Source organism: Stegostoma tigrinum, chromosome 18, assembly GCF_030684315.1.
Source record: "Stegostoma tigrinum isolate sSteTig4 chromosome 18, sSteTig4.hap1, whole genome shotgun sequence".
NCBI lineage: Eukaryota > Metazoa > Chordata > Chondrichthyes > Orectolobiformes > Stegostomatidae > Stegostoma > Stegostoma tigrinum.
Window position 1 is genome coordinate 26,670,359 of NC_081371.1, and position 26,487 is coordinate 26,696,845.

At 41.5% G+C, this 26,487-nt stretch overlaps 1 protein-coding gene across 2 annotated transcripts in view; it reads left to right on the forward strand.

Moving 5' to 3' along the window:
- Positions 1 to 26,195, forward strand: part of slc13a4 (solute carrier family 13 member 4) — a 104,668-nt gene extending 78,473 nt beyond the window's left edge. For both annotated transcript variants that reach the window (XM_048549427.2, XM_048549429.2), the window contains exons 9-15: positions 363 to 464; positions 572 to 673; positions 2,733 to 2,839; positions 5,447 to 5,601; positions 6,298 to 6,459; positions 12,359 to 12,496; positions 19,012 to 26,195. In XM_048549427.2, coding sequence (XP_048405384.1) covers positions 363 to 464; positions 572 to 673; positions 2,733 to 2,839; positions 5,447 to 5,601; positions 6,298 to 6,459; positions 12,359 to 12,496; positions 19,012 to 19,149 — 904 coding nt within the window. In that variant the 3' untranslated portion in view covers positions 19,150 to 26,195. The remainder of the gene's footprint in view (positions 1 to 362; positions 465 to 571; positions 674 to 2,732; positions 2,840 to 5,446; positions 5,602 to 6,297; positions 6,460 to 12,358; positions 12,497 to 19,011) is intronic.
- Positions 26,196 to 26,487: the final 292 nt, after the last annotated feature.

Below are 26,487 nucleotides of genomic sequence, written 5' to 3' on the forward strand. Positions count from 1 at the left end.
CGTGAACAACTGTTTCAATGTAATTTTGTAACGCCCACTAACTTCCTTATTCTACACAAAAAGGCCCTACATAAATTGGCAATGAAACTCAACCAGGCAAAACAAAGTGGTTGAATACATTCAGAGATAGTCAGAACTGCCGATGCTGGAGTCAGAGATAACACAGTGTGGAGCTGGAGAAGCAGAGTGGGCCAGGCAGCATTAGAGGAGCAGGAAAGTTGACGTTTTGGGTTGGGACCCTTGGGTCATCTTTCCAGCTTCTCTGATGTTGATTGGTCTGCTGTTGTCCTCCAGCTCCACACTGTGTTATCTTCGTTAAATACATTCTCTCATTACATCACTTGTATAATTTTTCATTACAGTTTTAAGGAAACATGTTCTCTTAGCAAGAAGAGGAAGACAAAACGTGAGGAAATGTCTGAAAGGAGAATTCAAGAAGAATATGAAAAATTGGGGCCATTCAGGTATACAATGCTTTTTGTTTCTGTTAGGAAAGATAGAGGCTATTTCATAAACAAATTTCATACCATTGAACTGAATATCACTCTCTTTTACTTTTTTGATATCTCAGCTATCCAGAAATGGTGACTGGAATTTTTTTTGTGCTGATGACATTATTATGGTTTACCCGGGAGCCAGGATTTGTCCCTGGATGGACATCACTCTTCGAGAGGTAAGTCCTAAATTTATAATACCCAGTAACCCTGTTATCCACGGGCCTGCACTTCATTATCAACACATTGACCCATCTCCCAATTCCACTGAAACACTGACCCATTTCCCAATCCCACTGGAACACTGACCCCCCTCCCAATCCCACTAGGACACTGACCCACCTCCCAATCCCACTGGAATACTGATCCACTTCCTAATTCCACTGGAACACTGACCCAAATCCCTGGCCCACTGAAACACTCATCGACTTCCCAATCCATTTGTAACATTGACCCTTCTCCCAAAAGGACTGGAACACTAATCCACCTCCAAATCCCACTGGAATACTGATCCATCATGTTTGGCAATTTTATGAGAGTTCTTTGAGAATGGAATGAACAAGGTGGTTTGAGAGGAACTGATAGATGTAGCGTATTTGCATTTTCAAAAGATAGTTAGTTAAAAGCCACCTAAAAGATTTCCGAACGATTAAGACTTGTGGTGTTAATGGTTAAATGGTAGCACAGAGTGAAGTGGCTAACGAGCAGGAAACAGAGATTGAAGATCAATGAATTATTTCCAGGTTGGCAAACTGTAACAAATAGGATGACACAGGTATCAGTGATAGGGCCTCAATTACTTACAATTTATTTCAAAGGCTTTGATGGAGGGAACAATTATATTGTAGCCAAATATGCTAATGGCACATAGATAGGTAGGACAGGACAGGACTCAGAAAGTCTGCAAAGTGATATAGATAGAGTAAGTGAATGTGTCAAGGAAATGGCACATGGAATATAAAGTCTGAAATGTGAGGTTGAAATCTTGATAGGAAGAGTAGAAGATCTAAATTATGGCCTGGATTTTCCATTGATGTAACAGTTGTTATTCAAGTGTAGGTGGAAGTTACTCATGAGAACCCTGAGGAATCCCATTGTAACAGACTCTGAAGGAACTGCATGGAAATTGAATATTCTGTTGGCCAATTCTGCTTTGTCTGAAACATAGAACATGGAACATAGAACATAGAACATAGAACATAGAACATAGAACTGTACAGCACGGGAGCGGGCCCTTCAGCCGGTGATGTTGTGCCAAACATGATGCCAAATGAAACTAATCCCTTTTGCCTGCCATTGGTCCATATCCTTCCATTCCTTGCATATTCATGTGCTTATCTAAAAATCCCTTAAATGTTCCTATCATAACTTGTGAATGTTTCTGTTTGAAGCGAAGAATTTGGAGGGCTCCAGAGAAACAAATTAAAATAGTTATTCAGGGAAAGTTAGGTAATTAAATCCATAACCTAACTCCTGAGAAACTAAAAGCAAACCATATATTTAATTCACATCCAACTACATCTTCTTCAGATCACTTACATCCTCCCCCAGCCTGGGGCCTGACCTCCCCACTTCGCTGCCTCTGTACCTGACCCCGAACCCCTTTCCTTCTCCCTGTCAACTGCCACACTAACCCCTTTGTCCACACCAGATGCACCTTCCCCATCCCATTCTTTTGGACCCAACTGCTGTAACTCGTATTGGAGGTGAACTTCACATTTTACCAGAACCTCCCCCTACCCCTGTAATGGAACTGAACAGAACACCTTGTCACTGGATGCTGCAAAGCCCCAGCCACTATTTTTAGACATGATCTTACTCCCTGTGGCTATACGTAACCCATATATTCAAGTCTGTATTAGATAGATGTTTGATCTACAAAGGAGGCAAGAATTATAGGGTAAGGTGGGAAAGTTGGAGATACGGCCTCAGTCAGATTGGCTGTGATCTTATTCAATGGCAGAACAGATCTGGGGCGGGGTTGAATGTCCTATTCCTGCTTCTACTTCTAATGTTCTTATGTTACCCCAGTCCCACTTCAATCTGGTCCATCAACTAATCCGATTCTTCACCAACGTTTCATGTGTTTTACCTTAAGTAAGTTAAAACTTAATACTTTATCAAATTTTATTGGTTATGGGAAAGCCATCCTTTGGACTGGCCATGATTTACATGAAATCTGTGAAATGTTCGTGACGAGGTGCCCCCTAATAATTTATTCATTTCTGTGACTTTCAGGAAAGGCTATAGGACAGATGCCACTGTTTCCATCTTCCTGGGGTTTCTTCTCTTCTTGATTCCTGCTAAGAAACCATCTTTCCCCTGTTATGGCAAAATGAATGGCGGTGAGTTATGATGGGCTGAGCAGCTGGCTTCTTTTCAGTCCAGACAGATTTTCCTCTCCTCCATAGTCTCAGGATATGAAGGTCCATCATTCATATAATCATCTGTATCCTTGTTAAGATCAGATAACTCAGCACAGATTGAAGATTGAAGAGGAGGATCTTTTGAATCCCAAATGTTGCTTGTAATTATTGAGCCATTAAGCACCGTCAGTCCCAATTCTTGAATCTATCTCTCTGATAATTAGATGGAGGAGCTCAGCATTTGCTGTTATCAATAATAGGAAGAGGAGCATCACTCAAAAACCTCTTACCATTTTCTACCCTGTCCCTCCATTTAAGATAAAAAAAAGGTTGACCTTGCAGCAAGCCAGCTGATATTCTTACTAGATGATGTGTTCAGAGGCTGAAGAATGTAATTTGAGCCATAGGCTTTGAGGATGATGCTCTTCACCAGTTGAGAATAGTGATACTAGAAGTAATACTAGTATTACTCAGGGACTGGGCACATCATCAAATTAGATCTGTTGTTTGGCTATTTTGGTCTAGAGAAAACCCTATTCGCAGCAGCCACTTAAATCTGGCAGCGTGAACAGCTATGAGTTGTTAATGCTTTACCCAAAGGAGTGATAATATATCCTGCAGGAATGAACACATCCTTCTATAACCTATTTGTTCGAGCATTGAGCAGAGTTTTATTGCAAATCAGCAGGTGGTTGAGCCATCACTGCTCATTTCCTGCTGCTTTTCCATGATTTATGTGCACAGTTATTTTACAAAACTAGCAAATGATAAAAAAAAACTGGTAAGTGAGCAAACAGAGGGTGTGGGTGTGTTTAATATTAGTCAGTGTCAGAGTTACATGTGCATGTCCTTTTAAGGCTGTGACATTGGAGATATTTCAAATCAACTATATAGAAATGTATTGACACAGCTCTAGACTAGGTGGGACTTGAATCATATCGCCTGGGACACACCCACTGTGCTACAGTAATCCCAACATTGAGGCAGATCAGCTCCAGAATTGACTGAAGGCAAGTGATACACATTGCCCTGTTATTTGTGGTGCAATGGTAGTGCCGCTGGCTCTAAGCAAAGAGGCCCAGCTGCTCCAGAAATGTGTAATGTCTCTGAACAGACTGACTAGGAAATACAAAGACAAATGTGTTCTCAGGGATCTTGTAGCAAATTGGTGTCACCCCGATGGAAATTTATTAGCACATTGATGGTGTCTGTACTTTGGAACCAGGTTCAAATCCCACCTGTTCCAGAGGTGTGATTTATTATCTCTGAATAGATTAATTGGAAATATCCAACAAGATGAGTTCTACCACATTACTGAAATGCGCTCTATATTCTTCTGCATGGCATGGGGTGGAAGGTGGGGGGTGGTTCCCGTATGGGCTGCTTTTTTTTCCTTTATCCCCCTGTCTGGGCATAGCTTGGAATTTTGTTTTACTGCTGGGCAGCTGGTATCCTCAGTAGAGTGGAATGACCTCGTTGCTGAATGCACAGTCCCATGTAATCCCAAATTGCTGTGGCACATGGATTCCCAGCCACCTGTTTATTTTGTGATTCTGCGGATCATGTGTACGTTGGTTGTGGACGATTGCCAACCATGCTTAGTTATTTTAAAAGCTTTCTGTTGCTCTTTTGGTTCATGTCAGCCCCGTGTTCCTGATCATCCATAACACTTTTCATTGCTTTAAAGAGAGATGGAGACCTTGGGGCTTGGAAAGCACCATTTCCCCCTCTAACTCCATTTTTAATTTAGTCCCCTCCTTCTCTCCCTCCCCTCCTTTGACCCTTGTTATTTTACACCTGGCTGGCATGGAGGGCTAGATAATTGTTGTTTTAATTTATAATAGAAATGAGTTGGTCATGGTACAAAAAATGCCTAGAGATGTGTAATGGCATTTCTGAGCAGAAGATAGAAATGAGCTCTACTTCAGATGATTAGATGGTGGTTTAAAAACAATAGATTCTACACTGCCCCAGTGGGTAGAACTTGTTAGTTGTTACAGTTTAGTTGTTTTACTTAGGTGATTTAGAGGAAAAAAATAATTAGGGTAAAGAAGGGTGAGTTCTTAATTTTGTTAGGGATATGGATGATTTGGTGGTTGTTTAATTTAAAAAAAGGATGAGTTCTTCCTGACTGCCTGCCCCTCCTTTGGTAAGCAGTGCTTGTTCATTGTTATTTGTTTGGTGGTTTAATTAAATGATTTGGTTTTGGGTATTTTTCAGAAAAAAGAGTGTAGTTAAAGGGGGAAAGGGGAGAGTTGGAGTTGTTGGGTTGTCAGTGAGTCTAGTAAAGTGATTTGGGGCCAGGTTTGTAGGGGTTAGACTGTGATTTTTCTGCTGTACATTTCCAGGATAACATTAAGGTTTGTATTGTCTGAAGTGTCTGACTCTAACTCAGAGTCCAAGTCTTTTGTGAAGGTCCTGACAACTGTGAATTACCCATCGGAAATTCAAACATCTTCAGCAGTTTCCATTGAGGTCAATGCATCTGGTAATTGGGAATCAGTGCTCATCAGCATTTGCAACTACCTTCAGGTGAAATGTCAAATAGGTGTTTCACCTTAGCTCCTTCATTTTGTTTTAATGCAGATGAGGAAAGTGCGAAAGACACAAAGAATCTGAATGTCTCAAAGGATCCCAACCCACTGGCACCACTGATAAATTGGAAAGACTTTCAAAAGCACATGCCATGGGAGATTGTCATCCTTGTGGGAGGGGGCTATGCCTTGGCTGCAGGCTGCAAGGTAAAGTTAGTCAATGATTGGATTCAGAATATTCATGTGTTGCATGTGTTATTAACTTTGACTTTTTGTTTACGGACAGGTACCATTCTCTAGAAAGATCTGAACCCATTAACAGTTGCTTGTTTAAGTAGTTCCTTCACATCATTGAAAATGTTCAAGTGGTACAAAGGTTGTGTAGGTCACTTCACACTGATGAAACTAAAATAAATAACTGACTACCCTATTTAGAAAATGGACTGTCCTTACCCAGAAGGAAGAGAAAATGAGTTTGTCTCTTGATGGATTGATAGCACACTCTACTGGCTAAAACTAGCGATATAGAGAAATGACTCTTAACCTCCAGTAGATTTGTCATTTCAACTGAAGAAGAATGTATGGGGGAAATTAATTTTCAGATAAGAACCTTCTCCCAGTAAAAATTACAGGCAACTGTATTGCACACGTATTACTCGGGTGTTTGATACCATTTTGTGTTTTGTCATTGCTTGAAGAAAGGATTTCCAATACACTCTGCAGTTTCCTTCTGTGTTCTTACACTTTAATTTTCTAACCAACCTATTTATGCATGCTATCACACATCCCTGAAGCAGATGAAACTTAAACCTAAGTGCCTAGGCTCAATAGCAGAGATAACACCACTATACCACAAGTGCCCCATATACACACTTTATTGAATTTGTCTCTTTCTCTCCCCAGGTGTCTGGCTTATCTGATTGGATTGGTCGTCAGATGGAACCAATGAGTAACCTCCCTGCATGGGCTGTGACATTGATTGCTTGTCTTTTGGTGTCAGTTGTCACTGAATTTGCAAGTAATCCAGCTACCATCACAGTTTTCCTACCAATTCTTTCCACGTTGGTAAGAAACCTTGTTCCTGACAGTGATAGAAGCAGGGACCATTTATGCTGTTGAAAAATTGTCAGCTTTTACTATGTGAAGGTTTCTCTAGTTACACTCCTTTCTGGACATACGACTGGAGAAGGTCATTGGCACTTTGAACCTATGGTGTTGTTCTATTGGATTATGACTCATCTACATCCATCTTGCCGAAGGGAGTAATTCAGCTACAGTCCTAGAAGAGTACTGGAGGGAATTTAAACAATTAGAAGAGCAAAAAGGGGGTATAAAAAAGGACTTGCAAACAGGATTAGGGAGAATCATAAAATATTTTATAAATACGTTAAAGGGAAGCGGTTAGCCAGGGAAAGAGTAGAGCCCATTAGAGACCATGGAGCCAACCAGTGTATGAACCTGCAGGATACTGTAAGGGTATTGAATGAATACTTCTGTTCGGTCTTCAATCTGAAAAAGGAGAATCTAAGTATGGGATTTAAGAAAAGGGACTATAAGGAGATTGCACAGTTTGACGTGAAAATGGGGAAGTATTGGAGGCCTTGTTGGGCTTAAAAGCTGAGAAATCTCTGGCCCAGATGAACTGCATCCCAGGTTGCTGTGGGAGGCAAGGCAGGAGATTGCAGGGACTCTGACACAAATTTTTAATTCCTTTCTGCTCATGGGGGTAAGTACCTGAGGACTTTTTAGAAGAATAGTAGAGATAAACCTGAAAATTACAGACCAGTGGGTCTCACATCAGTGGTAGGGAAACTACTGGAGGAAGTTCTGAAGGAGCAAATTACTATCCATTTGGAAAAGTTTGGGTTAATTTGGATAGTCAACATGATTTCCTCAGAGGGAGGTCATGCCTAACAAATTTGTTAGAATTCTTTGAAAATGTGATCAAGTGCGTGGATGAAGGAAGTTCAGTTGATGTAGTTTATATGGATTTTAGCAAAACTTTTGACAAGGTCCCCCATGGAGACTGATGAAGAAAGTTAAAAAGCATTGAACTGAGGAAAGCTTGGTGAGGTAGATCAGAAACTGGCTTAGTAATAGGATGAAAGGGTAGTGGTAGCAGGCTGTTTGAGTGACTGGAGGCTAATGACCATTGGCGTACTACAATGATCAGTACTGGGACCTTTATTGTTTGTTATATACAAATATGATATAGATGAAAATATGGGGTTAATGTTAAGAAAACTTGCAGATGACACCAAGACTAGTACAGTGGCTAATAGTGAAGAAGATAGTTTTAGGTTACAGGAAAATATAAATGCGTTAGTCAGATAGTATTTAACCCTGACAGTGAAGTGATGCACTTTAGAAGAAGAAGCAAGATGAGGGAGTATCCAATGAATGGCAGGACACTTGGTAGCTTAGAGGAAGAGCAAAATTTTGGGGTAATTATTCACAGACCCCTGAAGTCAGCAGAGTATGTGAATACTGATAATGGGAACTGCAGATGCTGGAGAATCCAAGATAATAAAATGTGAGGCTGGATGAACACAGCATGCCCAGCAGCATCTCAGGAGCACAAAAGCTGACGTTTCGGGCCTGGACCCTTCATCAGAGAGGGGGATGGGGTGAGGGTCCTGGAATAAATAGGGAGAGAGGGGGAGGCGGACCGAAGATGGAGAGAAAAGAAGATAGGTGGAGAGGAGAGTATAGGTGGGGAGGTAGGGAGGGGATAGGTCAGTCCAAGGAAGACGGACAGGTCAAGGAGGTGGGATGAGGTTAGTAGGTAGGAGATGGAGGTGCGGCTTGGGGTGGGAGGAAGGGATGGGTGAGAGGAAGAACAGGTTAGGGAGGCAGAGACAGGTTGGACTGGTTTTGAGATGCAGTGGCACAATTGATGCCATTGTACTGCAGGGTTCCCAAGCAGAATATGGGTTGCTGTTCCTGCAACCTTCGGGTGGCATCGTTGTGGCACTGCAGGAGGCCCCCTATACTCTCCTCTCCACCTATCTTTTTTTCTCTCCATCTTCGGTCCGCCTCCCCCTCTCTCCCTATTTATTCCAGAACCCACGCCCCATCCCCCTCTCTGATGAAGGGTCTGGGCCCGAAACGTCAGCTTTTGTGCTCCTGAGATGCCGCTGGGCCTGCTGTGTTCATCCAGCCTCACATTTTATTATCAGAGTATGTGAATACAATAGTTAAGAAGGTGTATGGGACACTTGCTTTCATCAGTCATAGTGTACAGCACAAGAGCGAGGAAGTAATTTTGGAGTATTGGTCAGGCCACAACTGGAGTACTGTGCATGATTCTGATCACTTCACTACAGGAAAGATGTGATATGGAGGGGATACAGAGAAAGTTCACTAGAATGTGTCCTAGGATGGAGAACTTGAATAGAGAACAGTTGTTCCCCTTCGTTGAGAGGTCAGTCATGAGAGGGCATAGTTTTAATTTTAGAGGCAGGAGATTCAGAGGGGATTTGGAGAAGAAACATTTTCACACAGAGAGTGGTCAGAATCTGGAGTGCAGTGCTTTAGAAGGTAGTGGAAACTGGAAAACCTACAACCTTCAAAAAAAGATTATTGGATGAACACTTCAAATTTTCTAACATTCAAGGACACGGGACAAGTGCAGGAAATTGGGATTAGCACAGTTTTAGTGGTAGTTTTGTCAGTGTCGGCTTGATGGGCCAAGAGGCCCTTTCTGAGCCATATGAATCTATGAATCTGAGATAATGGGAACTGCAGATGCTGGAGAATTCCAAGATAATAAAATGTGAGGCTGGATGAACACAGCAGGCGAAGCAGCATCTCAGGAGCACAAAAGCTGACATTTCGGGCCTAGACCCTTCATCAGAGAGGGGGATGGGGAGAGGGAACTGGAATAAATAGGGAGAGAGGGGGAGGCGGACCGAAGATGGAGAGTAAAGATAGGTGGAGAGAGTATAGGTGGGGAGGTAGGGAGGGGATAGGTCAGTCCAGGGAAGACGGACAGGTCAAGGAGGTGGGATGAGGTTAGTAGGTAGATGGGGGTGCGGCTTGGGGTGGGAGGAAGGGATGGGTGAGAGGAAGAACCGGTTAGGGAGGCAGAGACAGGTTGGACTGGTTTTGGGATGCAGTGGGTGGGGGGGAAGAGCTGGGCTGGTTGTGTGGTGCAGTGGGGGGAGGGGACGAACTGGGCTGGTTTAGGGATGCAGTAGGGGAAGGGGAGATTTTGAAACTGGTGAAGTCCACATTGATACCATTAGGCTGCAGGGTTCCCAGGCGGAATATGAGTTGCTGTTCCTGCAACCTTCGGGTGGCATCATTGTGGCACTGCAGGAGGCCCATGATGGACATGTCATCTAGAGAATGGGAGGGGGAGTGGAAATGGTTTGCGCCTGGGAGGTGCAGTTGTTTGTTGCGAACTGAGCGGAGGTGTTCTGCAAAGCGGTCTCCAAGCCTCCGCTTGGTTTCCCCAATGTAGTGGAAGCCACACCGGGTACAGTGGACGCAGTATACCACATTGGCAGATGTGCAGGTGAACCTCTGCTTAATGTGGAATGTTATCTTGGGGCCTGGGATAGGGGCGAGGGAGGAGGTGTGGGGGCAAGTGTAGCATTTCCTGCGGTTGCAGGGGAAGGTGCCGGGTGTGGTGGGGTTGGAGGGCAGTGTGGAGCGAACAAGGGAGTCATGGAGAGAGTGGTCTCTCCGGAAAGCAGACAGGGGTGGGGATGGAAAAATGTCTTGGATGGTGGGGTCGGATTGTAAATGGCGAGAGTGTCGGAGGATGATGCGTTGTATCCGGAGGTTGGTAGAGTGGTGTGTGAGAACGAGGGGGATCCTCTTTGGGCAGTTGTGGCGGGGGCGGGGTGTGAGGGATGTGTTCCGGGAAATACAGGAGACGCGGTCAAGGGCGTTCTCGATCACTGTGGGGGGAAAGTTGCGGTCCTTGAAGAACTTGGACATCTGGGATGTGCGGGAGTGGAATGTCTTATCGTGGGAGCAGATGCGGCGGAGGCGGAGGAATTGAGAATAGGGGATGGAATTTTTGCAGGGAGGAGGTGTATTCTAGGTAGCTGTGGGAGTCGGTGGGCTTGAAATGGGCATCAGTCCATTTCAGTCCAACCTGTCTCTGCCTCCCTAACCGGTTCTTCCTCTCACCCATCCCTTCCTCCCACCCCAAGCCGCACCCCCATCTACCTACTAACCTCATCCCACCTCCTTGACCTGTCCGTCTTCCCTGGACTGACCGATCCCCTCCCTGCCTCCCCACCTATACTCTCTCCACCTATCTTCTTTTCTCTCCATCTTCGGTCCGCCTCCCCCTCTCTCCCTATTTATTCCAGAACCCTCTCCCCATCCCCCTCTCCGATGAAGGGTCTAGGCCCGAAACGTCAGCTTTTGTGCTCCTGAGATGAATCTATGAATCTACTTGATTCTGTAATTCATGACAGCTATTTGTAAAATGATCTCTTTTGATTTTTTCTTTTTAATTAACAAAAGCTCTATGACGAGTCAGTTCCAAAGTTTCACAATGCTTTGTGTTGAGAAGGCCTTGAATGGAAAATGATAAGCAAAGAAGCAAACTAGTCAATGCCAGTATTGCCCTTTTAAATCTGAAACCTTATATCCCTGAATTTGATTTGGAAGTTCAGCCACATTCCTCTCACCTCAATTCAAGTGCACAAAATGTTATATTTCGACAGTGAACATTCAGTCAAATTGTGTCAGACCATGAGACTGTTATGGATAATGGAGGCTAAGTCGGGAACCTTTCACATTTGGGGTTTATGCACAATGAAGGAAGATTTTCTCTGTGTCAGGCTATAGTGAAATCATAAATCAGTTTGTTTCAAAGCATATTTTCTTTATCAGTACATTAAGTGCGTGGAAGCCTTTTGTCTTAATTTGCCATTGTAGAAGTTTCATTTGGCATTCAGCCTATTCTGTATCTGCCTTAGAAATGCCTGAAGGAATAGTATCATGGGAGATTTACTTTGCATATAAATTCAGTTGTGTCATGCTTGTGAACATTTGATTGTTGTAAAGGATAGAAATCATTATATTCTCAGTGAGGTCTCTTAAAAAAAAATTAACAAATTAAAAATGTAATTGTGGTTAATTTACATGGTCATCTAAATATCTACATGATATTGCATAAGAACGTTCTCAAAAGTGGATAATATATTATCCAGGTATAATTACAAATTTTGAGAGTGCTTTTGCCTGTCAAAAGCACTTTGCAACATAAGTCCAAATGGCCTATAGATACAAGTAAACCTTAACTGGTGTTGGATTTAGCAGCAAGAATACCTAGGTATCAGTGTTAAAGTAGGGAATTTACCAGCGCAGAGTATCAAAAATCCTGTGATAAATTATCATGGCTAGGATGCCCTGATGAAACAGAATTGGAGAGAATTGTGGGCCTGGATATTTGCTCTGAAGATGGGTCATGAGAGTTGGGAAATCTGTTGACTCACCCCAGCCACCTCAGGGGACTCACCCAAATAGTATGGTCTTCATTCTGGGGTGAGAGGGGAGAGTGTGTTTATGGCTGCAGAGTGGTATTGGGATCACTGCCCTTCCCACCAGTACAGATCAGAACTGGCCGCATCAGTAACTGAGTGCTAAGATGGACTATTTAAAACACACGGAACTTGGCCCCTGCATTTTTCTCATGTTTTATTTCCTCTTTTCCCTCACCCCGTCATGACTGCAGAAATCCTGACAGCGAAGAAGTCTCTGACTCCATGAGAGATTTCCTAGTTTTCCACTTTTGGATACAATTCTCAAAGGCCCAACAGTTGCATGTTAATGAGGTAGCGTTGCATTGTTACGAGCTTATCACAGTCTCTCCAAGGTATTTTCTCAGTTGTTCATATCCCTTGTGAAGTATACATCACTCTAAACATAAACAGGAACTCATTGCTGAGGATACATTAAATTATTGTTCATATTTTCTCTCTGTTTTTCTCTGTTTTAGTCTGAAACTCTGCAGATTAATCCCTTGTACACATTGATACCAGCCACAATGTGTGTGTCCTTTGCTGTGATGCTGCCTGTTGGTAATCCACCAAATGCCATTGTCTTCAGCTATGGGCACTGCCAGATTCAGGACATGGTAAGGAATGTTGAGGGCTAAGTTGGACATGAAGGTGATCAATCTGCACACGTTGATTGGGGTTAGACCATTTGCTGAGGTCTGTTTTATCCAGTAATTTCAGCATCCAGTCAGTGTTGGTCATGCTGTTGATTGACTAGACACATTCACAGATGGCCAATATCATAGATTTTCTTCACTGCGTAAAGCTTGCCTCCACCTCTTGAACAGGAAATGCTTTGTGCTTATAGTAGGACCTGGAAATCATGCAGGAAGTGACTGAACTGTGAACCATTAAAGAATGACACAACATCAAAGAGAATGGGCAACAAAAATTACAGGTACTGCATGGGATGTCCTGACAGAGGAGGTGAAAAGGAGAAGAGATGTCATGTATCTGTAAGGGGCTGGATGTGGTTGGAGAAGACAGTTACTCTAGTGAATAGCAGGAATCAAACACTGACTATGTGAATGTAATGCTGCAACCTGATCAGTGAACTCATGGAAGCGATCAAGGTCAGTGAATGCATGTTCAAATGCTGTAGCCTCCCAATCATACTGCATATATCAATGGGTTTTTCACACTTAAACCACTCAAACGTCAATCATTTCCATCAATTAAGAATATGTCTGACATTCATGTACTTCATCTCACTCTAACACATTGAACATTGCTGCACATGCCACATCCATGTCCCCTATTTTTAACTCAATGTATGGAATTGAGCATGAACTCTGAAATATGTTGCATGCTTGGAGTACCAATTGAAGTATATGTGATGGGCAGACAGCACCTAACCAGCAGCAGAGATGTCTGTCTACATATCCTATACATGGAGAAGACTGTATCTGCTGATATTGGGATGGCCATTCCTCTGGCCAGGGTCAGTGGTAGGTCGAAACCACCGAAGATGGCAATATCATCAAACTTAATCATCTTTTCTAGAAGATTTGTAGCTCAGGTTGTGGATGAGCTTATAGACTTGCTCGCCGATCTGGTGGATTTGGTTGCCAAGAGTTTCATCACTCTGATAGGTAACATGAGTGTGCCTCCGGTGAAGTGTCAGTGTTCTGTCCGACTTGTTATTTATATGCTTCGGTTTGCTGGGGTGGTTGTATTACTTGCGGTTTTGTTTCTCAGTGGTTTGTATACAAGTATTCCCTGACTGGTCTCTGTTTAGCTTTTCTGAATTCCTGGAGGCCTGGCATTCCAACCGGAACTCCATCAACAAACAAACCACTGAGAAACAAAACCGGAAGTAATACAACCATCCCAGCAAACCAAGGCATATAAATAACAAGTGGGACAGAACACCGACACTCCACTGGAGGCGCACTGACGATGTCAACTAGCAGAGTAATGAAACATTTGCAAACAAACCCACCAACTCAGCGAGCAAGTCTACAACTTCAACCTGACCCTCTTCCTTTCAACTAATGCCCCACAACCCACACTGCCTTTTCACCTTACGTAATTATGCATCTTTTTTTTTCAAATCCCTCCTTTATGAGTGGAAAGAATTTCATATGAGGATGGTGGCCCTAACCTTAGCTTAAAATATGGAGGAACATGGCTTCATTTGCTGGGAAAGCCCACAGCAACTCATCAGCCATTGGGCCATTACTTGCCCGGGAATGACCTCTGCCCTATCTTGGCTGACTGCTCATTAAATGACCTTTATTTCTCTAGTCTCAGCAGCAAAACAGCTTTTCAACAGTATTACTGAAGACTGGCCATCTAGAACTTGCTGCACCCTGACCCAAGTTGTTCCTGAGTAGTCACAACACTGCCATCTACTCAGCAATGTGGAAAATTGCCCAAGTACATTCTGTACGCAAAAAGCAGGACAAACCCAACCTGGTCAAGCACTGACCCATCAGGCTAATCTCAATCATCAGCAACGGATGGAAAGCAGCACTTTCTTAATGATAAAATGTTCAATGATGCTCAGTTTGAGTTTTACCAGGGCCATTCAGCTCCTGATTTCATTACAACCTTGATTCAAGCCTGGACAAAATAACTGAATTCCAGAGGTGAGGTGAGAGTGATGGCCCCTGACATCAAGATTCCATTTGACTGAGTGAGGCATGAATGTGCCCTAGGAATCAATGGGTGTTGGGAGGGAAATCAGTCTGTTGGTTTGTATCGCACTTGGCACACAGGAAGATGGCTGTTGTTGCCAGAGGTCAGTCATCTCAGCTCCAAGACATCTCTACAGGAGTCCATCTGAGTGGTGCCAGAGGCCCAGTTTTTTTCAGCTGCTCATCAATGACATTCCCTCCATCATAATGTCAGGAATGGGGATATTTGTCAATGATGGCACAAAGTTCAGTACCATTCGCAACTCGTCAGATACTGAAGTTCAAATGAAACAAGATCTGGACATTATCCAGCTTTGCGCTGACAAGTGGCAAATAACATTCATGCAACACAAATGTCTGGCAATGACCATCTACAATAAATGACAATCTAACCACCCACCTCGACATTCAAAGCTATTACTATCACTGACCCTCCCACTATCAACATCCTGGGGGTATACATTGACCAGAAACACAACTGGGCTTGCCAGAAAAACAGAACTGCCATTGTCGCCAGTCAGAGGGTAGGCATACTACAGCAAGTAACTCACCACCTAATTCCCTGAAGCTTGTTCATCATCTACAAGGCACAAGTCAGGAGTGTGATAGAATCCTCCCCACTTGGCTCGGTGGGTGCAGCTCCAACAAAACTTAAAGCTTGACACCATCCAGGTGTCAAGCAGCCCACTTGATTGGCAACACATTCAGAAACGTCCACTCCATCCACTATTGATGCTTAGTAGCAGCAGTGTGTACTACCAACAAGACACACTGCAGAAATTCACCAAGGATCCTTAGACAGCACCTTCCAAACCTATGACCACATCCATCTAGAAGGATGAGGGCAGTAGATATGTGGGAACACCACCACATGCAAGTTCCCCTCCAAGCCACTCATCATCCTGCTTTGGAAATATATTGCCATTCTTTCTCTGTCAGTGGATCAAAATTCCTGGAATTCCCTCCTTAAGGACATTGTTGATCAAACTACAGCAATGTGGACTGCCCCAGTTTAACGAGGCAGCTCACCACCATCTTGTCAGGGGCAACTAGGCAACAATAAATGCTGGCCAGCCTGGGTTGTCCACGTCCCATAAGTGATTAAATAATTAAAAAGAAATGCACACTCGGACCGATAGTCCCTGCTGGTATTGAAAGTAGCTCCCAATGAAGGGGTGTCATACAGCAGAACACAGAGGCCACAAGACATAGTCTAGAAGGCTCCAGCATTTGCAGGCAGCGGAGGGAATGGGAAAACATCTTGACGGCCTCCTTGAGCAAAGGGTGCCTGAACAGGGGCAGCCAATACCTAGCCAGCTGAAAGCCTGCCAAGTTGCCATGTTGGCCTCAGCAACTGGTAGTGTTGATACAATGGCATTGGCAGTGAAAGATAGGCCTTAATTTGTCATTAATTGGTCATTCAAGGGCTATAATTTGCCCAAGGGCAAGTGGGCCAACCGACAACTCCCCTGCTGCAGGTAAAATACCAGCATCAATGGGTAGGCCAAATATACAGCGCCACTGCAAAGGTGATTTAATGTACCCCTGTCTGTTAGTCTGATCCTGGCTGGGTTGGGGGCCAGGAGGGGTGTCCCCTGGGATTGGGGAAGACAGTTGCATATAAACCAACACTTTCCTCGTTATAAAATAATAAAGTGTGAAGCTGGATGAACGCAGCAGGCCAAGCAGCATCTCAGGAGCACAAAAGCTGACGTTTCGGGCCTAGACCCTTCATCAGAGCTCTCTGATGAAGGGCCTAGGCCCGAAACGTCAGCTTTTGTGCTCCTAAGATGCTGCTGGGCCTGCTGTGTTCATCCAGCTCCACACTTTATTATCTTGGATTCTCCAGCATCTGCAGTTCCCGCTATCATCAGTACTGAGTAAGGGTCACTGGACACTAAATGTTAAATTCCTTAATTTTATGCACCTCCATCAAAACCCCTCAGGCTTCCTGTCTTTAAGAAAAACAAACCCAGCTTTTCTATAGTCACATCCCGTCCGCCTTTTTATTAAATCCCTTCACAATGCTCTACGAAGCCTTCACATCCTGTGATGCCCAGAATAGCCACAGAGGGGGTTATTCTTTTTATAATGGTTCAGCAAAACCTTTTGTCTTTTGTCCTTTCTGCCTCTATTTATAAACACCATAAAAAGCTTAGATTTTAGTATGAAACACTTAACAGTCACAACTTTATCAGACAATTACATATAATTTGGTTGATCATATTATGGAACCAGTTCTACTTCTTTGAAAAATAATTTTCTCTGCGTCTACTTTTGATGTGTGAGGATTACACTTTGGTTTTCAGAGGCTCATGAAACATGGTCAACAACAATTTCGGTGACTCCATCATCGCAACTATTTACCTTTAGTTGGTTCTCTCCCTACCTTTGTTGCTGATAGGGTTCATTAGTGAGTGTTACCCGCAGCAAATGTGAGAGAGGAACAGCCTGTGATTAGAGGAGCAGCTCCTCACACATTCTGATGCTCTCTTTCTCTCTCATGTACAGGATGACCTTGCTGTGATTAGATGACATTGAGAGAGGGGTGACCCTACCTGCGTTGGGGCCCTCCTGATGGCAAGGGCACCCATGAATTCCACTGTATTTGTGCCCCTCTCCTGGGCCCTGCTTGTTTCTGATTTTAGAGATAAATCTCTTTCATTGAATCAGTGACCTCCCTTAAGCCAGAGTGAACAGCAAACTTTTGGATGGTATGAATATTTTTAGATGCAACTTGGAAGGACTGAGGCACACACAAAGTTCACTATCAGAATATAGACATTGCCCTCTTCTAAAGAGTGGTTGCGGCCACACTAAGTAGCAATTTTAACGGTGACATCCTTACTAAAGTGCAGACATTTCAGACATTGTTACTACTGAGGCTGAGATTGGAGCTTTGACCCTGAATAGTCTGGGTTGGTATGGTCTTCTGTCACAGCTCTTTGCCAATCTACCTTTTACTCAGTCTTTGAGAAGCTTGTGCTGTATTCTGTGAACCCTCTTCATTTTCCAACTCATATTATAAAAAATGCCTTCTGGTGCATTCAGATCTGAGCAACTGGCTGTGCACAAGTGACTCAAAAAAACTTTTAGCACGAGCCACACTATTCCCTATGCACCTTCACTATATAGAAAACATCAAGCAGATAGAAGAAGTCACCAGCAACTGATCTGTAAGGAGTTGATAATCTCATCTAAGTTACATTGGTGAGGGGTCCTTGCTACTGTTGAACAGGTGCCAAGTTGTGCAACATTAGGATAAAACATTCACTAGAGAATTAGTCTTTAAAATGACATCAAATCAGTAGTGCACACCCTCACCAATGCTGAACCAAATCACTCCAAAAGTGTCAATGTATAACAAAAAGTTCATAAAGAGCACTCATAGCATCCATGGAAATTATCCCAAGCTATCACCCATACTCCACAAACATTGAAGAGCCACCAGGATGATTGCAGAAAGAAAAAATCATAATCTTTCTTGATTTAAATGAACTGCAGTAAATTAATACAACAATTTTTTTTTATTTTAGAGGAATCATGAGAAATTCTATAATTATTTTGAAGTCATTTTCAGGCATTAAAGAAGGCCTTCCAGTTTAACTACATCCCATTGTTAGATGCACAGTGATCTGGACTTGGGCAGTTAAAAGATCTAAAATCACTTTCTGCTTATTATTGCAAACAATTGCCCCCTGCTCTGTGCACACCACTGACACATGGTACTCAACTCATGCTCCTAACGCCACCATGATACAGTTGTGAGTTTCGAACCAACACTGATTTTGGTTGTGACTTTTCATCTGTGCGACACACCCACCTGCACCAGCAATGACAAACCTACTTTCAGGTTGTAGCCTCATTTAAATTTATCCATTAATTTGAAGTTGGTATTTAAGTGATATCAACGGGCTGTTGGTTGCCTGAGTGCCTTGGTAGGGTTGGCAAAGGAGATGTTTGGAGGTGAAGAGTCATGTCTAGCTGTTCAGCAATATCTTCATGGCTCAAGGAAAATCAACTCTTGTTCTGACTCCACAAAAAAATGTTAGCAATCGCAGGCTCTGGAGCTGCTTGTGAAAAATTCAAGTCATATCAATGTGCATTACAGTTTGTCTCTGCAGTAAATCATTTGGCACAATTAAAAAATGATTGACAACCTATTCTATGTTCCTTCCTAAAATTGTGTTTATCAACTTATGTGCCATTTGTGTGAAGAATGCTAGCAATTTCTCCACATGATACCCAGATGTATTGAGGGTGAGTTCTGTAAATATTCTCCCCTGTCGCGGGCGCTGCTTGCTAAGAGCACAGTTTGAAGAGAGTATTGTTGTAGCTGTTTTCCTGATGCACAATGTTTGAAGCACGTCTTCCTCACTAGGAGGACAGAATTAGTTCTCAGATACTTTTCCAAGATTGTACTGAGTCTGAAAGTCCTATTTCTGTGTTTGCAGGTGAAAGCTGGATTTGGAGTGAATGTGATTGGGGTGGTTGCTGTGATGCTGGCTATCACCACCTGGGGATTTCCTCTTTTCCAACTTGAACACTTCCCTGAATGGATTTCTACTAGCAACATAACAAGAGGCCTTTAATCAGGAATCGCAGGACAAGAGACACAATGAGACTGCACAAAAGACAGAAATAAGCCTGAAAATCACTTGATCAATGATGACCTATTTCAGCAGGGATAACAATCATTATTCAGATTGCACACCACATTAAAGAGTGCAAATATAGTTTGCACAACCCCTTCACCTCCCCTCATTTGGCAGCTTCAAACTTGGGAGCATTTGATAAATCCATTTGAGGAGTGTTGCAGCTTTTTATTTCACCTTTGGAAAAGTTTCTGGGGCATGGAATTTTAAAGCTTTTGCAAATTATGTTTCTAATCTCTAATTCTTGCAATGGTGGTGACCCATGGAAAAATTCAGTTCCATCGGCTTCGGCTCCTTTCTTAAGTAATTATTTGTCACATATGGCCCAAAACAAGGGAGTTTGACTATATGAGACACCATGGTCATGAGTGATCATGCTGCCTCCTCACTCAGTACTTTTTCCAAAAGGGATCATGTATTAGCAGTCAGGAGCATTAACCCTGGTTTTCCTTTCTAATCTTGGGGTACAGAGGCTGATTGCAACATTTCCCCTCTGCTCTTTACATAGCCTGGGGTTTGTATAAGAGACATTCCTGGTCAGTCCGATCCCTAATATCACAGCTTACTACCCCCTTCAAAGAGTTATTTTTTAATCAAGGAACTGATGGCTTTGCAATGGATTAAACTTAATTTTGTATAGTTTAAGAGCAGTGACTACCATGGGAACATATCCCTGGAGTGATGTATAACTATGTGTATGTCAGCTTAACATACACATTAGAAACATTCCACTGCTGACCCAGGAATGTTTAACAATGTCCCTAGATGCATAGTTCAGAAACATATCTCATAGTGCTACCACATGTTTAAACTACAGGTGGTTTCATCACACAGACTGAACTCTGGTTTAACACTGAGTTCAGATATTGTTCTTATTAAAACAGAAGTACTGTAAATGTCTCATTGTATGAATACTGCCTTGGGGTAAATTCAACTGGGGACAGCTCCTCTGAAAATCCTTCAGGATGCCAATAATGCTATGCCATAGCAGGTCCTCTATCTGCTAGAGAGTCAAGCTTACAGTGTTTTTTTAAAATGTTTTTAAGTCAGTCTTAAGAGAAAACTAATAAACATATAGAACAAGGTGCAATTGACACTGCATTGATTTAGTCATTAAATGAATTATGTCATCCTGCCTTGCTGTCTCTGTTTAGGATACCCTGCAATGAGAATATAATGATTTGAACTATTGAGCTCAAGTTAATACTGTAGGTTGGTTTTGACACAAGCTACTGACCGTTGGACACAGAAGATCACCTCTCTTAAGTGGCTGTCAGAGTCAAATGAACTGAGTCTCAGCCTGTTCCCTTCAGGATCTAGTCCACAGTGCAAAACTGCCAGTCCTTTTGCAAAAAAGATTAATTTCACAATGAGGGATTGTCTGATAGGAATGCATTTAAGGGTGAAGCCAAGACACATTAGGAGGGCAAATGTGAGGTTATTTTACTCTACAGCTAACATGACAAAATCTAAACTAGGGTTGTTGTTTGCAGACACCAAATTGGATGATTAAAATTGGAAATTGTTCCATTCTCCAGTACTATATGCATCACCCCAAGCACAAATGTTATCAATTTAATACCTAAGAAATGTAGATGCAAAATATGAGAGTTTCAGGTCAAGTCACAACATGAACTTCATAACAGCAAAGAAGTAACTATGAATCTTATTGCTAAGACACAGTCAGAAAACAAGAAACAACTTCTCTCCACAGTCTCACAATTATCAACCCACTGTTGTTGAGCAGTGGGAAAGTTGAGGAAGGAATATTAACTTGAAAAAGATTTAATATCACTTTAAAAACCACTAACATTTAATATCACACTAAGAAGCAGTAATAATAATCTGTAACTCCATGGAGAAGCAATAGATTACCTTTGTGCCAATGAGAATTTCAATGACAACCACAGCAGTAACTCAGTTCTAAAATGGCACAGTACATCTTTCCTGAATTTGATGTCCTATTATACATACTGCCCTTCACTTTTTAAAAATAATTTCTATGGTTAAACCTGTTCCGTGGAAATGCTGTCAGTTATTGGCAAAAGAGACATATTGTATTTGTGCTTTTTTTTGTATTCTTTTGCTTCTCAGATTATCATATTTAGAAACATTGGAGCCCTAGTAGGCCATTCAGCCCATCGTCTTTCTTCACAATTCAGCACGAAGATGGCTAATGCCTTTTTTCCACATTATCCCCTTATCCCTTAACATCATAGCTATTTAGAAATCTGTCAATCACCACTTTAAACATGCTCAATAACTGAATTTCCACAAACCCAAAGGTTCATGACCCTCTGGGCAAAATAATTTCTCATCATTTTGGTCCTAACTGGCTTGCCCTTATTTTAAAATTGTGTTTCCTGATTCCAAATCCTCCAACCAGAGCTAACATCTTATCTAAATCTACACTGTTTATTCCTTTAAGTATTTTGTAAGTTTCAACGAGAGCACCTCTTGATTCTTGAAAACTCTGAAGAATGCACACAGTTTCCTCAATCTCTTTTCAAATGACAGTCATGCCATCTCAGGAACAAATCCGGTGAATCTTCCTTGCACTGTCTCTCTGTTTTCTAAGGTAAGGGAATCTAAACTACATATTTTTCTCTAGTGCATTTCTAACCAAGGCTCAATACAATTTAAGAAATACTTCACTGCTCCTGAACACAAATTCTCCTGCAACAAAGGCTAATATACCATTATCTTTTCTAATTGTTTGCTACATCTGAATATTAGCTTTCAATGATTGTTGACAAGGGCACACAAGTTCCTTTGTACATATGCAATTTTAATCTCTTACCATTTAAGAAATACCCCACTCATCTGTTCCTCCTACCAAAGTGGGTAATCTCACATTTTCCACACGGTATTCTATCTTCCATGCTTTTGCCCACTTACTATATCTATCCAATCCTCTTGAAGCCACTTGGCATCTTCACAGCACACATTCTCACCAAGTTTTGTTCCTGAGAATGGAGATGTTACATTTTGTTCCCGAATCCTAATCAACGACATATATTTTGAACAGCTCTAGCCCAAGTAGTGATCCTTGCAGTACTCCCCTACTCAACAAACTGCTAATCCGAGAATGATTTTTTTCTGCTCATTAATCTGTCTTTAAACCATGCCAGAATATTGTCTGCCATCCAATGAGCTTTAATTTTGTTAACAAACATCCTGTGGGGGAATATATCAAAAGACTTCTGAAAATCCAAATGCATTATGTCCACCAACTCGCTTTTCTCAATTCTGTTTGTAACATCTTCAAGATAATGGTTGGTCAATCATGATTTCCCATTGACAAATCCATTCTGATTATACAAATCAGATAATTATTATGCAAGAATCAATTTAACACATCCTCTATAGTAAATTCTAGCATTTCTCCTACTTCAAATCTGAGGCTTACAGGCCTGTAGCTCCTCATTTTTTCATTCCCTTTTTTGAATACTGAAATTACAATCTGCTGGAGCTATTCCAGAGTCTGCAGAACTTTGGAAGATGAACATCAATGCATCCACTGTCTCCATAATTACTTCTTTCAACACTTGAGATGTAAAATATCTCCTCCCCGAAGTCATCAACCCTTAGTCCTATTAATTTCTCCACATAGCCTTTTCTCTAAAGTAATTTCTTTCAATTCCTCATTCTCCCTATCCTTTGGATCTCCAATTCTAGGAGATTCCTTGTATTTTCCTAAATGAAGACAGACATAAAACAATAATATTCAGCTTCTTTGCCATTCATTTATTCCCATTTGATAAATTCTGCCTGTAATGGATCCACATTTATCTTAGGCAGTTTCCTCTTTTCATTACCAACATACTTGAGAAAACCATCCCCGGCATGCTCCAGAATCTCATCTTCTACAAGACATTAGTGCCCATTAGAGCATCCAGTCTATATGTAGATTGAAGTCACCCATGATTACTATACTACTAATGCACAGTGCTTTACCATGTGTCCATATTACCGCAATTATTCAGTCGCCTATACACAACAATTACCAATGTTAGGTCCTGTTTGCTGTTTTCAGCTCTATCTAAACAGATTCTGTACATTGTTCTACAAATCTGAGATTGTGAGATCCTCCCTTACTAGTGTATGGACCCTATCTCTTACTATCAGTGAAAATGTACCTCCTTTTCCTTTTTTGCCTGTCTTTCCTAAATGTTGAATATCTTGAATATGCAGTTGGTCTGGCATCATCTGTGGAGAGAGAAAACAAAGAAAGAGAGAAAATGTTTCAAGGAGGTGCAGTTCTGAAGAAGAGGCATTGGATTGGAAATTCTGTGGATTCTCTCCACAGATGCATCTAGTCTTATTGAGTTCTTCCAGCAATTTCTTTTTCCAGCATCTGCAGTTCTTTCTGTTATTTGAATATTCAGTTCCCAGATTTGTTCACCCTGCAGCCGTGTTATTGTAATGATGCCATGTTACATAATTACATTGTATCCATTTACCTATATTCGTGGCTTTAGGTCATCTATCTATCTTGCTGCAACTGCTGAGTGCATTTATGTAGAGTTCCTTTCACTTTTTTTGAAGGCATGTCACATTCTAACTTATATCTAATTTAATATTCCAATTTTAGCTGCTGCATGCCCTTGTTTGGCTTGCCTTCTAATTTTCACTTGTCACTTTTCTACTTCCTGTTACCAGCTTTACCTCCTGTTTGAGCTACCCTTCAGGTTCCCAAAACCTGAAAAATCACTTTAAGTCTCTTCAACAGCACCAGCAAATTTCCCTGATGCCCTCTGTTCTACCCCAATTCTAGAGCCACTTGTTCAATCAATTTCCATATTCTTATGTTCATTAACATGTCACACTGTGATTATTGCTCTTGAGGCTCTGCTTTTTAATTATCTTCTTAACTACATAAATTCTCCTTTCAGACCTCATCGCCCTCCCTTGTCACTGAAGAAAGAAACATAACTTTGTGATGCAAATTTAATGATACAGGTAGTTTACTACAAACATGTTTTCGGCAGCTGTCTGGTCAATACTGTTTCATGTGAATCATTTAGTCAGATGCAACACCCATTAATCTGTCCTCAGTCACAGGCTGATAGAGAGAGAAATCCAACTTTGCCAGGCAATATCACATGCTTTCTGAAGAAGGGTCTTGACCCGAAATGTCAAACTTTCCTGCTCCTCTGATGCTGCTTGGCCTGCTGTATTCATCCAGATTCATACTGTTTTATCTCAGATTCTCCAGCATCGGCAGTTCCTTCTATCTCTGTAACAATATCACATGCTCATGAGTTAACCAAACAGCACTAGTGCATTGATGATATAGCTGGTCAGCACCATATCTACCTGGTCAGATCTGGTATGCTGACTAATTTCCATTCAACGTCAGTATAGCAATGACCATATCCCATGAGTGAACGAAAATAATTTTTAAAACTGGTCAGTGCCAGTACATCAGTGAACATGGTAAGCTCCAGTACATCAATGAGTTATCCCATCAGAGTCAATACATTGGTGACATATCCAGTCAACCCTGATAAATCAGCTAGTTATGTGGTATGGATCAATACATTATATTACATTAGTGAGTTATTGAGTCAGCAAGCAACACAACATTCCGATAGCTACATCACTAAGTTATCCACTTGGCTCCAGTACATTGATGAGTTGTTAGACTGGACCCAGTCACTTGGAATATATCAATGGAAATATCTGCTGTTTAGCTAAGCAACATCAATGATTTTCCACAGAGTGCTAGTGTGCTATCTCCTAGCACAGGCTGAGAAGATTTTTCATTTAACTTTTCATTCCAATATACCTAATAACATATTTCTAGCCTATCATTCTATATTAAAATCACAAAGGATTATTTCAGATTGTGACAAGGTCCCAAAGCATTACAGTGGCTGATTATAATTTTATTAACCTTGGTGTATTGAAGACTCAGGTCTAACTTATGCTAACCACATGACTTACTAAAATCGAAACATAGAGCAATATTTTATCTAGAGACAGCAACTCTCACTTTGAGCTCATTGCTTCCATTCTCTTGAGGATATCATGAGTAAGCCTGTCTTGTTTGACACCTTGGATCTTACTCATTACAGTCACCACTATTCATGTGAAAAGTCTTGTGACTTGCAGTTTGGCTCACGGTGGTTCGGAAATGTTGTTCCTTCTGTAGATGTTGATATTTCTACTCCTTCTCTCTGACAAAGTAGATAATTCAATATTTACTGTCTTGTATAAACATTCTCCTATACCTGAACACTGAAAACATATTGAGCGAACAGAAGTCCAGAGTTCTGTTGAAGATAATATGAGCTTTGGTGCTCAAAGATGCATAGTCTACTCATGCTCTCCTTGTCACTGCCATTCCAACCACCAATCCCCACTCATACAACTTTTGAAAGAAAGAGCTGCTTATCTTTTCAAACCTCACACAGCACAAAACCAACTGATGTTTCCTGCCTGAGAAATTCAAAAGCTACCTGTTGTCTTGGGCATTTTAATTTTTCTGTCATAACACAAGTTGAAACTGGAATAAAGGTGCCAAGATGTCCCTGCTCTCTTTGAAATTTGCATGATTGCTCTTATTTATGGATTTTAGTAGAAATATGTATAAATGCAAACGTTGTCCTCCGTTGGAACTTGGTGTTGCTCCTCTAGTGGGGAGTACAAACTGTAGATCTGAGTGTGCTCATCATGTAAAAAAATGTCTAGGATCCTCGAATGGCATTCATCTGCTCCTGTTCTGAATCTGTTGCTGGGCCTAGCTGTCAATACTTCAGTATGTAAAGTATATAAAATCTACTGCACCATCTCAGCTAAGTATCTTGATGTTGTCTTTTCCATTTTGTTAATATACAAGAGGATGAGAGGACCCACTTGTTTAAATGTTTGACACTATTTCTGAAGACTAAGAATATAAATGAAGAAGAATCATTGGATATTTTAGCATGAAATATTTACATTCATTTAGAGTTTTAAGCACTGATCAATAAATATAACATATCATGACAATGAGTTTTGTATCATTTATGTCTGCATCTAAAATAATAGTTCAAAAAATAAATTTGATTGTTGAATTTCAGTTTTGAGCACAATCAGGAAGATCACCAGAATGCACTTGGAATTGCACTAGCTGAGTTATTTTTTGGCTTTCAATAACACTAATTAGCATCAACTGAAATGTAATATCTTCCATGAACCAGGGCATTTGGATAATATTATAAGATGCATTATTTCTTTTCAATTAAAATGTATTTCTGAGTATATTTGAGGCCACAGTTGAAGCACTGT